At 33.1% G+C, this 18,106-nt stretch overlaps 1 protein-coding gene and 1 non-coding gene across 3 annotated transcripts; both read right to left on the bottom strand.

The window, feature by feature from the left end:
* Window positions 1-710: 710 nt before the first annotated feature.
* Window positions 711-783, bottom strand: Trnar-ccu. The gene has a single exon. It is a non-coding gene; the product is annotated as a tRNA-Arg (tRNA).
* Window positions 784-2,662: 1,879 nt separating this feature from the next.
* Window positions 2,663-9,585, bottom strand: LOC123316498 (casein kinase II subunit alpha-like). 2 transcript variants are annotated; one of them, XM_044902602.1, is made up of 3 exons: window positions 9,398-9,585; window positions 8,364-8,390; window positions 2,663-3,827 (listed from the first exon to the last, which is right to left on the bottom strand). In XM_044902602.1, exons 1-3 carry the CDS (start codon window positions 9,412-9,414, stop codon window positions 2,762-2,764), a joined length of 1,110 nt encoding a protein of 369 aa, XP_044758537.1. In that variant the 5' UTR covers window positions 9,415-9,585; the 3' UTR covers window positions 2,663-2,761. The 2 variants fall into 2 exon arrangements, with proteins under 2 accessions (XP_044758537.1, XP_044758546.1); XM_044902611.1 differs by lacking the exons at window positions 8,364-8,390; window positions 9,398-9,585 and adding an exon at window positions 3,882-4,015.
* Window positions 9,586-18,106: the final 8,521 nt, after the last annotated feature.

Raw genomic sequence — 18,106 nt, 5'->3', positions numbered from 1 at the left:
CTTCAGTAGACCTAAATTACTTCAATTATTCTAGATATTTTTCGTGACATGTGGACGAAAATAAAATGTTTTATTTTTCATAAAATTTATATTGATTTCGTTCGACGTTCGGAGAGTCTCTCTCCTACTCAAATGCTTGCAATCTCACAAATTGAGAAGTCGATTCCTTTTATTATTATTGATTTGGGCATTTGTATTTTTAAGAAGTTATAACTCCTTCGAAAATCTTTCTTTCAGTCGTAATGTGAATCAATATTTGTCCATATTCCCAAGAAAAATGTTCAGTTACCTATCAAACATGGATATAGCAAACGGATATATTTTAATTATTATTATTGAATGTCAATAGAAGAATACCTAAGCTGTAACTTATTTATTTAATCGTATATATGGGCTGCCTTTGCCCTTTTGCAAACAATACTTACTTATTCAAAATCCAATACCCCTGGAAGTAACTCGTACTAATTGAATCTTCAGTTATAGTATCTTTCATGTCTTTCAGAGCTCCCATATCTAATATCTGAAAATCTAAAAAGAAAGAACTGTCACAAATAACAATAAAAGTCATTATCTGGAATAAAGACTCTCTATTATTAAAAACGTCGACATTTCTTCTACTTGTCTACTCCATGGGCTATATATAGTTATTAAAAATGAATATCAACATCAGCTTAAAATAAATTTTTATCTTCAACGACAAAAAGTTTTATTACCCCTGGTGGGACTCGAACCCACAGTCCCCGGCTTAGGAGGCCGATGCCTTATCCATTAGGCCACAGGGGCTGTGTTATAACATGTAAACTCATTTAGTCAAGAATATTGTAACGTTAACTTGATTTATGAGATCGATGAATAATGAAAATCCATAATCAATTCATAAGAAACTGATTACTAAAATGTAGCCATTTTCACTATGATATGTTTTCTAACTGAACCACACACTACAAGTATTTCGTATTATTGGAGATATTACCTTTTCACCCATTTGAATATTGAAATTATAGGTATAGGGGTAATATTTTTGAGACACTTAAGTTTCGAAGCATTGAGCATTTCTACCAAAAAACATCGGTAGTTCAATAGTGAATGCTAAAACCAATTTTTCTCCGAAATTCATAAAAAAAACAGCTTTTCAATAACTTTTGGCAGTAATTTTACTAGGTATATACGTATAAACTATATAAATAGTCAAAAACAGTAAGCCTTTCTGCATAGGCAGAAGTTGAAGATTTGTCTGAATGGCCTATTATATATATCAGGAATATCAGGATGGCTGTGACTAGAGTTCCGACTCGGGATCTGTGTCCAGTCCCGACTGACGAATTCAAATGAGTCAATTACCAAACAAGTCTCTTGGCCTTACTCGGGATCCTTGTTCAGTACCGACAATTGTAAAAGGGTTTTGAGGTTATGTTCGCGAATCGTATAATATTATTTATGAATAGTTGCGACAAAATTCAAGAAGTGATTCCTTATCAAAAAATAGTGTGGGCTTTTTCTGAATCAAGATTGAAAAGACAGGAGAAAATACTATCTTGGAATTTGAGAATAGAAGCTGTAGCAAAGTATGCAATTCTAACTAGTGAGAAAGTTGAGAATTGTCTAGTGTAAATTGATACCTCTATCTACGATTGATACAGAGGAATTGCCAGACGTAATTTTCGATTCAGAAATGAACCTCTTCCTTACGGCCATTCTTGAATAAAAAAAAGTGATCGAGAAAGGAAGCTGCCTAATATATTTGTAAAATGTATGATATTTTATACGAAATAATGATGCGGCTCCTCAATAAAATGTATTTTTATTTTGGGTGTATGAAAATTTAGTCAAAAAGGTAAAGGTAGTGGTTCTGTTTAAAATGTTCACCTTAGATGTTTCATTTCAAGAATGTCCTTTTTTCTCTTTATAAATGTGATGATTTGAAAATGAGATAAACTTTAACAAGATATTTATTTTTAACTACATGCACGATTGAAATATGAATCATTGTTTCTATATGACTGGGTATAAGCTTATGATTTGTACTGAAAATTGAGTTTTTCGCTACTCCTTTCACCCCTTTCACTCAGGGGACACGAGATCCGAGTCGGGACTCTAGTCACAGCCTATAAGGATCCGTACTGCCGTAATAATAGTAGAAGAGAAGATGCACCAACCATATGCAAAAAATATCAAGTCAAAAAACTCAACACCCCATTTGCATGTATGAATGATCCTCCAAAATTTATGTTATCTGGCAATCAGAATTATTGAAAATCTTTTTATTTTTTAGTGGGATACGAAATTTTGCATAATTCATCGTATTGGTACATAGGTAGGTTCCTACTGAGTTATAATTCACATACTAACACATATACCTACCTATAAAGTAGGTAACTACACACAGGGTATGTTTCAGTGTTTCATAATTAAGTGTACCTAAAAATATGCTCTATACTGCGGTTAGAGGACACAAGCGATTGAAAATAACCTATATTTGTATTTGTATACAAATATACTGGTAAAAGGAAGAAGAAGAAGAAAAAATAAACGGGTTGTCCGAACTCGAACAAACAGAGCTTCTGAGGTGAGGAGTACCTCAGTACCTTGGGAGAGTCAGGAGAATATGATAGGTATAATGATGATGATCATTTTTCAAATAAAGTTGCACATTGTGGACACATTCGAAACCATATAAACTTTATTCCAGGCTCACAAACGATGATATATATATAAATAAAAAACCACAATATGTTGATAATTGCAATTCACAAGTTCGCTTTCAATTTTCAGCTTCCGACTTCACGAGTGTCAAATTATTTAAATTTGGTGTAACAGAGGAATGTTTCGCCTTTCGTTGCAAAGGAAGAAAATATGGATGCTCCAAAGCTTCTTTGGCTGTTATTCTTTTTGTATGGTCGTATTTTAGCATTGCCTCTAGAAATGAGATAGCCACTTCGTTGACGAGATGTTCTGTCTCTGTTGGGACAAATCTCTGCCAACTTTTCCGGCTGTGATGTCCTAACATATTGATGAATTTACTATCGAGAGGGATGTTATACTTTTCTAGATATGTGAAGAGTTCGTTGGTTCCCAATATTTTCACGATTCGTAATAACTGATCATAGTTGTCATAACCGTGAAAAAATGGATCTCTCCGAAATATCATCGAGGCGAACATGCACCCAACTGACCAAATATCTAAAGAATAATCATAATAGCCATAATCAACAAGCAATTCTGGTCCTTTAAAGTATCTGCTCGCTACTCTAACATTATAATCTTGTTTTGGATGGTAGAATTCCGCTAAGCCCCAATCAATGAGTCTTAGTTTTTTATTCTTCTGATCCACAATGATATTTTGGGGTTTCACATCTCTGTGCATTATTCCTTTACTATGGCAGTAATCTAGAGCTTTCATTACTTCATACATGTAATATCGTGTATCTGCTTCATGTAATTCCAAGTAAATTTTTTTGAAAACCTCGCTATTTTCCATGTGTTCGAAGATGAGACCATTCAAATCAGTATTTGGAATACTTACTACTGCTAATAATTTAATTATATTGACTCCTCCTTTTAGGTAGTCTAAGATTTTTATTTCTCTCTTGATTTTTTTTCGCCTGACTGGCTTCAATATTTTAATTACTACATTTTCGTTTTTGACCTCATTCAATCCTTCAAAAACCACGCTGTATTTGCCTTGACCTAAATGTCTAACAATTGTGTATTCATTTATATCCTCTAATTTTGGTGTGAAATTATCATAATCATAAAATGAGGCTGGTTTCCCCTCAAAAACATTGGCATAAACTCTGGACACAGTTTTTATTTGTGCGCTGTTTTCCCTGCAAAAAAATTCAAGATCATTAAAAGTTACAAAAATTCCAACTCATACTAACATGAATTCCTCATATTCAACCATTTTAAATAGTAAAATTGAATTTTAAATGTGTCAAGAAACTGAAATATTATTTTGAATTAAGGAGTACATGATTTCCGCGCCTAAATTATTTCTTTGATTTTCGAACTCGTCTATGAATCGAGATATGGATGAAGCATAGACATGAAACATTATGCATTGTTAAGGAATAGAATGAGATATTATTATTCTATGTTGTTATCTGTTGGGATTTCTTGCAACTCAGTGGTCTATTTTTGAAAGGGGGGAGTAGAAGCAAAGAGCAAATCTGTTACGCTTTGGTAGAAGATTTCTCGAAAATTTGCGCGCTTCTACATGCTTCTGATTCAGAAATCGTATGGTTACAAATATAAAATGACAATGTGTTTCTGAAAATACAGCACTTCGCTTCAAACCTGCTAAGAAGCTCCCTTCAATGAATAATAAATTCTCATTATAGACAGTGGCGTAGCCAGTGGTAGACGACGATTTTCGGACTGCAGCCCCTTCCAAAAAACAACGATTTTTTACTGAGTTCAGTGAGTTCACTACTCAAACATTAAACATTCAACATTTGATTGATTCTTAACTCTCCAATTGACTTGATGAATTCATACACATATATTTACTTCATCGTATTTTTTTCATAATCATTGGGTAATGTGAAATTGTAGAACATAAGTTTTCTTTGTTGTCCGAGTAACTACCGGAACAATGTTAATTAATACATATAGGTACAGGGTGTTCCCGTGTTCCATCTCAGACGAGCGTTCTCGTATATTTCTTATCTTATAGTGATTGAAAAAATTTCCCCAAACACGTCGAATGATTTTGTTTGGGGGTCATCTTTTGACGTATATTTGAGGCTTGCACTAGCAACCCCCTAAGAGTCGGCGCATCCAAACCCAAATATTAAATAAGGAAGAGGGGTTTACAACGGTATATGAAAAACGTTATTTTGGTGAACCGTTTTCTACAAAAATCATTATCTGAGCTAACTTAATATTTTGGTTATTTTCACAATGTACAGGGTGGGCAAAATTCGTTGTCTACTGAGGGGATCTCGAGAATTATAAGATCTATAAGAAAACGGACGAGCTCTTTATTCTTGACTAATCCAAAACTGAAAACAGATGCAGCCTAACGTTCATTGATTTTGAGTTATGAACTGAAATTGAGAAATTGTCATTTTTAATGAAGCTGAATAACTCGTTTATTTGAACTCGTATTCGAAATCTGTTGTTACATTCTACAGGCACTTTTCTATGAGGAATTCGAATATGATATCAATAAATTTTTCGATCCAGTCATTTTCGAGATACGACAGGATTTCTGATTTTTCGAATATAAACTATGGTTGAAAGTTCTTTCATCTTGCTGCAATTTTTTTTGCTGATTTCAAAAATGTATCATATGTCGCTATTCACATGAATATAACTTAAGAAAAAAAATTCAATACTTTTTCCTGCTTTTCGATTCACTTTTGAATTTTCAGTAGGCTGGCGACCGATGAAAATGCATTATGGTTCGTGAACTCCACATAATCCTTTATGAACTCAACCTTCTGCGATAGGAATCACCAACTGACGAATAATTATTTTTTTTATATATAGATATCGAGATCGATATCCTATTACAGAGAGTAAAAGACTTTCGTCTAATTATTAAAGAACAAAATTTATTCAATTATCGTTTTTCTATTTATGAAAGAAACTTTAAAAGTCAGTAATATTATAAATAAACTACGATAGCTATCTATAATTATAATTTTTAAAGAAGTAAGATGATGAAAAATAGGTACTTCTGTCAACGGTAGTGTTCGAATTGTGAACCATCGTAAGATAAGCATGCCAAACATACCGAGAACAAACGATGGCAAATTAATCATAGAATATTTATTCAGCAATCCGTGATTTCAATCATAGAGGCTCAGGTTCACAAAATATAATGCATATTCAACGGTTGCTATGGTAACCCAGCCTACTTATAATTGAACAGAGAATCGAAAAGCAGGAAAAAGTATTGAATTTTTTTCAGCAATATGAAAGAACTTTCAACTATAGTTTATATTTGAAAAATCAGAAATCCCTTTCGTATCTGGAAAATGACTGAATCGAAAAATTTCTTAATATCATATTCGAATTTCTCATAAAAAAGTGCCTCTAGAATGTAACGACTGATTTCTAATACGAGTTCAAATAAGCGAGTTATTCAGCTTCATTGAAAATGACAATTTCTCAATTTTTGTTCATAACTCAAAATCTATGACCGTTAGGCTGGATCTGTTTTCAGATTTGGAATAGTAAGGAAAAAAAACTAGAGAATGTGTCATCCGTTTTCTTCTAGTTTCTATAGTTCTCGAGATCCCTTCAGTAGACAACGAATTTTGCCCACCCTGTACAAGTCCATTTTTGATTTTTATCGAGCCCTCTTTACAAACTCAAAAAATCACATTCTAAAAAAATTGAATTGTTTTATCATGCTCACAATCAAAAAAATTTAATTTGCGTTTTCGAATCAAATGTTCAAATTTTCCTCCATTGACTTCCATACAACAATGAGACAATCTTGACTGAAAACCGTTTCTAACATGGTTCAGCATAATTGGACTTATGAGACGACACTCATTTACAATTCGTTGGCGTAGTTCGTCCAAATTTTCGGGCTGATGCACAAAAATCTTGGACTTGATGTCCCCACAAGAAGAAGTCCAGGGGGTTCAGGTCAGGAGATCGTCGGGCCACTCTATAGGACCTCTTCTTTCAATCCAACGACTAGGGTATTGCAAATTGAGGTATTGGCGAACTGCTGCGGCGTAGTGAGGAGGAGCTCCGCCTTGTTGGAAATGCAATTGTTGTTCAAGTAGTAGAGGATCGTTTCCAAATTTTTCAGTTATTAACGGATCAATCGCATTTTCCAGCATTTCAAGATGAATTTCGCCATTTAAATTACCAGGAATAAACAGAAGTACAATTAGGTGGTCTCCCAAAATTCCTACCCGAACTTTTAGCTTTTCCGGACGTTGAGTGTGAGATTCTCGAAATACATGAGGATTTGTGTCGCTCCAGAATCTACAGTTATTCCGGTTAACCTCTCCATTAAGTGAAAAAGTACATTCGTCAGAAAAGCAAACTTATATGTTTGGAAGGTGTTCTTGTAATGTGAACCTACACCATAATTATGTTTGAAATTTTGAAGAAGTCAGGAAAGTTCCAACCCAGCAGATTGATTTATAATACATCAAATGATCGAAGAGCGTATTATGACCAGATAAACACCTTGTAAGAACAAAAAACTAAGGCAACATAAGGAAATGTTTTAATTATTTTATTCATAGTTTGAGAGCATTTTTCTTGATACTAGAGCAAAAATTGCAATTAAGTTTTGTAAAAAGGGTAATGTAATGAAAATTGACGTGTACATTGTAAGAATAACCAAGGTGGCCGATTTGAGCAAAAATGGATTTTTGGCGGAAACGGTTCATCCAAATCAGGTATGTCTTTTATACATTGTTGTAAAGAGGCTTCCAAGAACTTTCAAATGAAGTATCACTCATCTCCTCTTCAATATTTAATTTTGAGGGATTGAAGCGCCCCCTCTTAGGGGGTTGCTCGTGCAAAACTCAAATATACATCCCCCAAACAAAATCATTCGACTTGTTTGGGGAAATTTTTCCACTCACTATAGGATAAGAAATATACGGGGTAGCTCGTCTGAGATGGAACACCCTGTATATGTATTAATTGACATTGTTACCCAAACAATAAAGAAAACTTTATTCTACAATTGCACATTAGCCCATAGAAAAAAATACGGTGAAGTGAATGTGTATGAATTCACAATTCCATTCAATGAGAAACTTTAGAGTCAATCAAATGGTGAATGGTCGTTATTGATTATATTCAATTTAATGTTCGAAAATGAACTAACATCCTACTTATTTTTCATGGAGGAGTCCCAAAGTCTTTTTGCATTTATTTACAGACACTAGACACTCTGTATATTTGTGTAATCATATAATATAGATACTACCTACTTAACTTGGTTACCTCTTAATTTTGTTATTCGTTTTATATATTGATGCTCATTTATTAAGTTAATTTATATCTTCTTATTTCTGTGAAAGAATATTTTTATTTAGTAATAAAGTCACAACTAGTGTTATATCAGGCACTTTGAGTAGCATATCAACTTTCTTCATGAAGCCGTACCGGGAGAGAACTTCTGACTAGCGCTGCAGTAAAGGAATTTCAACTCGTTTTTGATTATTTTTGAACCAGAGAAAATTTCAAGAAAAGAAACAGCAAAAACTAAGAAGAGTTAATCATAAATAAGTAGTTTGCAGTTGAGATTTCAGTGATCAATTTATTATATAATATTTTCATGAGAACTTGGATAATTTTTTTTAAGGATTAGAAGCGATATATTTGATTTTTATTCTTCCTTTCAGTCATGTTCAGATAGCCTTCTTCAGTTTTCTTACCTACGTGCAATGAAATTTTCAGGTAGCCTGTAAAACAAAAATTAATGATTAGTTTTTTTTTGTAACATGGCATGAGGGATCAGAAAGAACAGGGAAAAATTATCGGATTCAGTGAGCACGCTGAATTGTGGATTCTTTGACCTACATCTCTGCTATATCAATATAATTTAAATTTTTTTTCAGCTCAATAGTGTTATGGTTGTTGAAAATTCCATTGGTTCACTTTCCCTTTCTTCTTATACATATATTCGGTGTCTCAGGTGGAATATTATAAAACTAAAATAGGGTAGATAAGTACATATATTTTATTTGTGTATCTCGGAAAAATTTAAATAAAATGGCCAATGAGGTGCTAAATTCCTCAGGGCTAGATATTCGAAATTCAATTTAAATCATTTAAATCTTGCAGTTAAGCGCAATAACTGAAATATTTTCTCATTTGAAACTACTTATGTTGAAATATAAAAACGAAAGAAATTTAAGTCAAAATTGATAGATCATCCTGTATATTCTCCGAAGAACAATTTGAAATTAATTTCTTTCTCGAATATTGAGGATTTTTTCATGAAATAGAACTTTCATAATGAAGACCTCCCATCTATGAATTAATTGTACCTACAGGGTATTTTTATCAACATCGCAGTTGGTTTTGAATTATATTCATTGCTACTCCGTAAAGGGTTTTAAACTATTCAGGGTGTAAATGAATAAATACGAGGGGGGGATATAAGTAGAGCATCAAAATTGTAAACAACAGAAATATCACTGTAAATCTAAATCTTTGTATCCTTCAGGGTTTACGAGTATATCAAGAAAAGTATTTTTGCGGGAAAACACCGAAAAAACTCCCAGCTCATACGTCGCCAAATAATTTACGGTTAAATAACTTTTCCGAATAAATTTCCATATCAGAAGAAAAAAATTCTTAAGTTCCCTCATAAAATATTTTTATTACTTCTATTGTTTCTATGCCATTAGGTTAGGTCAATTTCAGTGAGGTGTTATAAAAGTGAATGACAGAAAGCATTACTCACCATCCTTGGGTCCTCATTCTTATTTCCTCTACCTCTGAATATTCTTCTCCAGATTAAATGAAGTACCAGTAATTCTTAATTGAAAAGATCCCTTTCAGCATTGAAGGAAATCATTGAACAATCAACGGTTTAATTTTCCGACAGACCGTATTATACTGAGAAAATCGTATTGATAAGGTATGAAATATATTTTCAATACTTTCCATATGAGCGTGAGTTCCGAAATTGAATGGGTACATGTGTTATTCGATTAAAAATATTTACATTTTCATAACGAGGGAGAATCCATTCACATATGAGTCTTCTATTTTCATTGCTTATTTTCCGTAATTGGATGATGAAAAAAAATTTCTTGTGAAATAGGTTAAATTCGGGATTTTAAGCGATGCCATTTTATATGGAGTATCCCATTCGAAGAAAAAAAGAAAATTATGCATTTTCAAAATGTGGCAACACTGCTTTTGAGCTGTCAGAAATTATCTATATGTAAAACGGACTAAAGGAGATATATTTTTTGGCGAAAACTACAATTCGATAGCTAGAAAGATAACCTACATACAGTATTTCGAATATTGGATCATTTTTGCTGAAAATTATCAATAAATCAGATAAGGGCAATCCGAGACCCATAAAGCAGTGAAGCTATATATGTATATTTGATTTCGTCTTCTTAAGCTCTATTCAAATGTCGAACGGAATATAGGGTGTTTCATTTAAAAAAGGCAACTTTTTTTGCCACTCTCTACACAAACGACCTAAAATCAAATTGAAGAGTTTATTCGATAAATCAGTGTATGGGAACGCATGATTCTATTGCCTGGCCAGCAGGATCACCAGATTTCAATCCTTCAGATTTCTTCGTGTGGGGATATGTTAAAAATAAAATTTTCAAAACTCCACTCCAGTTATAATAGGGCTGATTTAGAGCATAGAGTCAGGAACAACATCAGAGATATTTCCCCAGTTATGCTGTTTCATTCAGTGAATTCTATCAGAAAAAGAAGTAGAATTTGTTTACAGAATAATAGAACTCAATTTAAGAACTTTTTATAGGTTATATTGAATTTTATCATGGAAATTCTGTTCGATATTTATTCCAATTGAGTGTTACATGAATTACATGATTTTATTGAAGTTATGAAGTTATAGGGGTTTCAGCTATCAATTATAAGAACGGAAAGTTTCAATTCGTGTCATAGAGATGGAGATCTGTAGGGAGTGGACAATTTTGAGGTCAATAGTTTCATAGAATTCTATCAAATATAAAAATTTTACTAAAATGGTGATTTTGCCATGAGTAAGAAAGTGATATATCCACATATATATATATATATATATATATATATATATATATATATATATATATATATATATATATATATATATATATATATATATATTGTTTAAAGGATTTTTTTTTGATGATATGAGACCAAGAAAAGAATGCATTCTAATTTAAAATAACGAAGTTGTTTTTTCTCCACCCTGAGTACAAGAGATAAAAAAAGTTGAATATGGTATAGTATTTCCGATGAAAAAGTGCCTGTAGAAAGCTTTCATCATCTTCAGATTTTTTCGGAAATAAAGAAGTTACTGCACATTTTCGAAATCGACAAAATATCAAAATTTGGTCGTATCTTCAAGACAAATGAAGATGTCGTAAAACGGGTTCCATTCATGGACTTCTCACGAAAATCGAGCCCAACGTTTTTACCTATCTAGTCGGAAAGTACCAGAAACAGCCAAAATCAAGCAATTTGGGATACCCTGTACAGTTACTCCCGACACACCCTGTATATATGCGTGAGGTGATGAAATGAGATGGAATGGAATGCATCCCTTCAAACGACCCACTAGCTCGTAGAAATGAAGACGGTGTGGTATATTGGGGGACATGTCCTGAATTCCTTCCGTGTTCAGAGTCAATGTTCGGTTTAATGAAAAATTCCAACTTTATGAAGTGCATGATTTTCAGGCATGGATATTTTTCGAAATGAGTTCTACGATATCAGATATCATCGCATTAAATTCACTAAAAATACATGAATCACATGATATTTCAACCAAAATGTGTACGAGCACCTTCTGAATATTTTATACCGGGTGTCCCGGATAAGATGGGAAACATTTTAATGGGAAATATAGAACACCTAGACCTGAAGGATCACCAAAGACCCCCATATGTAGTTATAGTATCTAGGAGTTCTAGATTCTGAATTTTTCAAATTTGAATGGAAATCCTCATCCAAAATTTGAAATGAATATAGCTTTCATGAGGTTCCAGAAAACTGCAATCAAATATCATTGGATTTGCAGGACCGTATCACATAAATTTGGACAGTTATTAAAAATTCACGAAATCGTCCTGTACAATGAATTTCATGATTTCTTCGATATATGCGTGAACTCTTAGATTCATTTATCAATTCACCGAATAATATTGCAAGCACCATCCAGGTTGCTCTCCTATGGATATTTAACATCCTATTCATCTCATAAGAACAGATCACGGACGTTGCAATAGTATGCTTTTCAGGTGGAATTCAGTTGAAAGCCCTAGTTGTGAATGCGGGGAACCAGAAGAAACCATAAATCATCTGGTTAATCATTGTCCGATTTATAAATTTCAGCATGGTTTTACAGCTATCCATGCAGTTTCCGAATCTTTTTTGAATTGGGTTGTCAATTTTAGGTCAATTTGACATGTATTGAATCTAATTTTATTAATTTATCATTTTCTTCAGCTTTTGTTATCTCTCTATTTAAGATAAAAGTTTCTGGTATATTGGAGAAGACTTTCTGGATTTTCCCTTCAATTTTTGCAGTGCGAGATGCCCTTCAGTATAAAATATTTCAGCTTATTTCGTGAACAATTTAATTTCTTGCAATCCACTACACTCACGGGGAGAAAGGGTTTTTTTACTGAGGTTTTTCCCTAAGCTCTTGTATCATACACCAATTTGTGTGGTACCCCGTTTACGCTAACCTCTGCTAGAACTGTATCTCATACACATGCTACAATTATTGTTGGCATGTTGGCTGTTAAAGATTGTAATGCTCTGTATAAAAAAATGAATTTCTGGCTAGAGCATCCGATATTTCGTTGCTTCCAAAGCCAGATGCTCTAGGAGTGGTATTCTGATTGAAAGAGCAGATCTGCACTCAAGAACATGGGTCAGTTTTATTGTCATCAGTATAACGATATTTTTGCAGTTTGTCTGTCTATCAAGATTCTCGATAGGTACCGTAGATTTGGCTGACTTGGGACGATTTTTAAATTCAACTTGTTATATTTTAAAAACGCTGACGTATTTTTATCTGAAAAAGAGTTTTAAATATGCTGAATGACAATGACCCAGACTATTGAGTAGGATATATACAATGCTTCAGAATTCGGATATAAATTAAAAAAATATATATATACTTGTCATAAGTCACCCACTGATTTGGGACGCTTGGGACACAAGTTAAAATCCATTGATTTCTCAACTCTCAAATGAAATAGGTGACTTTTGTGACGGTGTATAGTTTTAAAAAATAATAATTTGTGATTATATAGTTGAGTCGAATGATAAACCCCTATTACAGCGAAATTAAATATATTGCAACTCAAATGTAAAAAAAAACTGAACAAAACAAGGGAACTTTGATTTCTTTCATTCTTTGGTGATTTCTTTGTGGAAACAATGGTAGAAAATAACGTAAATAATAATAAATGTTGTGCTTGTTTCATGACAGATCTAATATCCCAATATCCCACGTATCTAGAAAAAAATTACACATGCGAAAAGTGAAACGCATATACAGGGCACTAGAAAGTATAAGGGCCCATAAAAGACGTGCTTTTACTGTCCTGAATTCGTCGACTCAACCGCACTGGTCACGACAAACTCAACAGGAATTAATTATTAAACTAACCGAAGAGACGCTACAATATCTTAGAAGTTTGTTCCTGCACTCATAAATGGTAAGAAACAAAGAAATCTGCAAAAGGTGTAGTTGTCCCAAGTTACAGGACTATCCCCAGTCACCCGAATCTACTGGTATGAAGATTCACAAGAAAAGTATGAACATGAATCGAAGCCTGTATCCCAACTGCTCGTTACAAATAAATGTATCTTTCTTGAACGCAGAAGGGCGATGATTTGAAAAATTTTGAATGCCAAAATCATCAAAAACCTTGGAAATAGTGATAAGGATATTGAGAAGTGATCAGCGCTCTTGAAGACGGTACATCTCACCAATGAAATCAGGAATCAAGGATCCTTTCTGTTCAGGGCTGGACGGAAAACTTTTAAGAAGCTAAGAATATGCGACATGTCGAAAAAGAATAGATCAACTGAGATATCATATGAGTAAAACTCTGCACTCCCCGGAGGGATTTGTTGTTGATTGTGAAGATTGAGAATTTTATGAAACTGGACACTCCAAAACCTAGGAGAGATAGCAACGGCCACAAAGAAACTCCAGGGTCCATTAGGATATATGGAGTGTACATTTTCAGATTGATGGGGTGTTAATTTCACTCGATCTTAGACACCTGTGGCTTTAATTCGATTTAAAATGCAATTTGGCCATCCCTGGGGGGAGATTAGAATGACGCATCTATAGGTACGAAATAGAGCTGAGTTCTCGACGATGGAGATGATGGATAAATTATACTTACAGCGTCCACTGGAAGTTTTGGGAAAACTAAATTAAATATTGAGCTGGATATTTGTATCGATCTATTTAATTACAATATAATACAGGGTGTCTGTGAACAAATGCGAAGGACTTAAGGAGATGATTCCTCGATGAAAGTAAGCACTGTAAGCAGTGGTAGTTTTTTTAGAAATCGACCTCCCTTAAAAGATATAGTCTTTGGAATGCGATGACAATTTGAAAATTTTTAAATTTTTTTTTACGGCTTCTAAAAAACATTGTCATACCTGATATGAAGCTCTAAGTAGTTGTTACTCACATAATTTTTTTAGATATCATAACTTCATAATTATTATTATTATTAAATTTCGAATTTAGTTCAATTCCGACTTCAAACTCGGAATTTTAATTAGTTCCAAACTTCTACAGGTACTAAGTACTTTGACATGATTCTTTTTTTAGGTATATACCGGATGATTTATGAAAAAACTTCTTTCTCATATGTGGGTACTCGTGAGGATCTCTCAATGGACGAGAAATCAGTACACCCGGTGTGTTTTGATGTTTCTTCAGATTTCTCACAAGTGTGATGAAACCTCATATAGGCTGCTCTATGACGGTTCATTTCCAAATATACTGAGATATTCATGGGAGTATTCAGATTTCACAAAATAAACACGTTGTTCTTTATTAAATATTGAACTTGATGTATTTTATTGAAGAAAATTGTCATTAGGTACATGTTTTTGAATAATTATGAATTAATGGACTAGACGGATAGAAGCCAGGATGGGCACAACCTCCCCCCCACCCCAGTACTGAAATAGTAACCTTAAAAAAAGCTCCCAGACCAAAATACGGCCGCCAATGTAAGGATTTTATGTATGCAGAAGTTTCTAGGATATATCTTCTGCGTTTCTCTCATGAGGAAGTCAAAACTACTGAGTGAATGCCACATAAAGCTCGTTTGAAATTACCTCTTCATTGAAGAAAACAGAATCCAAGAACAATGAGTACATAATATTCCTTATCCATTTACAGTATGTACCTACACCTGTACCTATCGATGTACCTACATATAAAACATTCTGTATATCGAGAAATGACCGAAGCCGTCATAGAACAGCCTGTATAAGATTTTCATAATACATACATATATTACATATGATTTCATCATGCAAGGAGAATTGAATAATATCAAAGAACATCCTGTATAAATAACAATTACATCATAAATTTACGAATACACACAATATGAATTTCAGTATTCATTAAAACAGAAACATATTGTATTACGAAACCAAAACCTCTCATCAACCCCTCTGTATATATGGAGAAATAATCTATGTCGTCGTAGAACACCCTGTGCATCAAGTCTGTATCGGTTCCAAAGTAAATAACATTCCGACTTCAAAGTCGGAATTTAACGGAGAATATTTTTAAAATATAGTTTTTGAAATTTGTTTTATTCCTAAAATGTTTCCACAAAAATAGGGACCAACCTCTAGGTAGGGTATCCAACAGACAAAAAAGTATCAGGACCTTCTTTTTGGGAAGTAGACCTTTTCTTTTGTCATTTTTTAAAGGTCATTTTCGAGAAATTGCTATGGCTTTTTGGAACACCTGTACTATGATTCGAAAAACTGAAGAAGACTGCTTGAAAACACTTCAGAATGGTTTTCCAGATATGATCTCTAGTTAAGACCCATGAAATGATAGGAAAAGTGGTCTACGTCAAAAAAGCATATGGGTGAGTTATGATAATTGGGGTATTTCTATAACAAAAATTCACTTTAAGAATATCACCCTGAACACGATGTTTTATACAAAGAAAAATAACCTTTAGAATCATATACAGGGTGTCCCGTAAAGACCACGTCAAACGAAAACGGAAAGTAGATCAGAATGTGCTCTACCTGATGTGAAAAAATCGTTCATATGAAAGTCTCACAGTTTTCGAGATATTGGATGTTTTATGAAAATGTTGAATTTTTTCACTTAAAATGCTTTCTCTCTTGCGGAAGCTACAATTAAATACTTTTCGAATCAGTTTTTTCTCCGTAAATTTTGTTGAATGATTACCTCATTTCATGCAATGAAAAATACCACAAAATATTATACAGGGATTCTGAAAAAAAAAATTTAAATTCATGTTCTGAAGGAAGTGTTTTTTTGTGCTGAATTCTATCTGACGTGATATAAAAAAAAGACACTAGACCTTTTCTGCATATTACGTTGAAAATTTGCCCATTTTGTAAGGATTCCGAAAAGGTAAAATTCAGGTGATAACCTTCGTCACGAAAAAAGATATTTGAATGTTTATCGATAAAGGAGCATTTCTGTGAAAAACTGATTTTATCACCTATTCCACAAACTCTTTCATTTTGCAGATTCTGCTGTAACATATTGAATAATTCTCTTGAAAAATGTCAGTTAGTCCTTAAATTACTTATAAAATGAAATTATTCATTAATTGCAATGATATAATGTAATAACGCACAGGACCTTCAACATCAACAAATCTATTGTAAAGAAACTTTATAAAAATATCAATAATAAAAATTCAGGATTCTTATTAGAGCAAATGCTCAAAATGACCACCCCCTTCGCTAATACATGCCCATCATCTATTGAGAAATCCTTTTTTCAAACCATACAAACTTCTCCCCGCTATTTTGGCTGCTGAAATACGAATGCGGTGTGCTTCATCTCTTATAGGATTCGAATAAATTTCCTTTTTTTAAAAAACCCCAGTAAAAATATCCAGAGGATTAAAGTCTGGTGAATCATTGAATCGCATCACATCATATCGATGTTCGAGAGTTCTTTAGGAAAAGAAAATGAAATAAAAAAACTCAGTCAGTGAATTAGAAAACTCAGTCTGTGAATTAGCATCTTAATAACATTTTATTAATTTGTTGATTGATTATTTTCAGCAGGAAGTGCAAAATAAAAGTATTTATGGAAGAGGTGAAAAAATCAGTTTTTCATAGAAATGTTCCATTTTCGATAAACATTCAAAAATATCTTTTTTCGTGAAGAAGGTTTTCACCTGTATTTTACCTTTTCGGAATCCTCACGAAATGGGCAACTTTTCAACGTAATATGCAGAAAAGTTCTAGTGTCTTTTTTTTATACCACGTCAGATAGAATTCAGCACAAAAAAACACTTCCTTCAGAACATGAATTTCAATTTTTTTTTCAGAATCCCTGTATAATATTTTTTGGTATTTTTCATTGCAACAAAATTTACGGAAAAAAACCGAAAAGTATTTAATTGTAGCTTCCGCAAAAGAGAAAGCAGTTTAAGTGAAAAAATTCAACATTTTCATAAAATATCCAATATCTCGAAAACTGTGAGACTTTCATATGAAAGATTTTTCACATCAGGTGGAGCACATTCTGATCTACTTACCGTTTTCGTTTGACGTGGTCTTTACGGGACACCCTGTATGTATACACCAACTTCAAAAAATTATTTAATGTTGAAAGCGGCATTTCCATATCAATTTGATATTTACTATCGAACAGAGTCGAAAATTGGGAGGAATTGTGCGTTTTAAATAAAAAAAATTATAGTTTTCTCATTTCCGACTTTTGAAGCAGTTTCTGAACTTTTCTTATACTAATACATCTCAATCTTATGTTAAAGAAATTGAGAAAATTAAAATTCATTCAGTGAGAGCAATGGCATTTCTGCATAGGAATCAACTCGATATAAAGGTTTCAAAAGGGTTGAAAATTGAGGTGAAATCTGTGTTGACGATCAACAAAAAAAATTTTCTCATTATGGGTTTCGAATCCAATTTCAGAATTGGATCCCCACCCTCTGTGGATCGAACAAATAGTCCCGGATCTTCTCTCATGCCTACATCATGTTTTTGATGCTATGTTGTAAAATTTTTGTTCCCTATTTTCTTTATTTCTGAAATTCTGCAAAACCCTAGACGGTTTTTGCAAGTGCGTGGAATGTTCAACTGCTGTCAGAGAATTGTTCATGTTCATGGACTTTCTGTTACACTATATTGCACAACAGCGATTTCTCGAGCAATTGTTTCTAGGAAT

The sequence above is a fragment of the Coccinella septempunctata genome, chromosome 1, assembly GCF_907165205.1.
Source record: "Coccinella septempunctata chromosome 1, icCocSept1.1, whole genome shotgun sequence".
Taxonomy (NCBI): domain Eukaryota; kingdom Metazoa; phylum Arthropoda; class Insecta; order Coleoptera; family Coccinellidae; genus Coccinella; species Coccinella septempunctata.
The sequence above is the reverse complement of the archived record's forward strand: the minus strand, read 5'-3'. Positions and strand labels throughout refer to the sequence as shown.

Coding starts and splice junctions, on each gene's coding strand:
- LOC123316498 (XM_044902602.1), bottom strand. Junction 3,828..8,363: donor GAAAATTTCATTGCACGTAG/GTAAGAAAACTG, acceptor ATTTTTTTGCAG/GGAAAACAGCGCACAAATAA.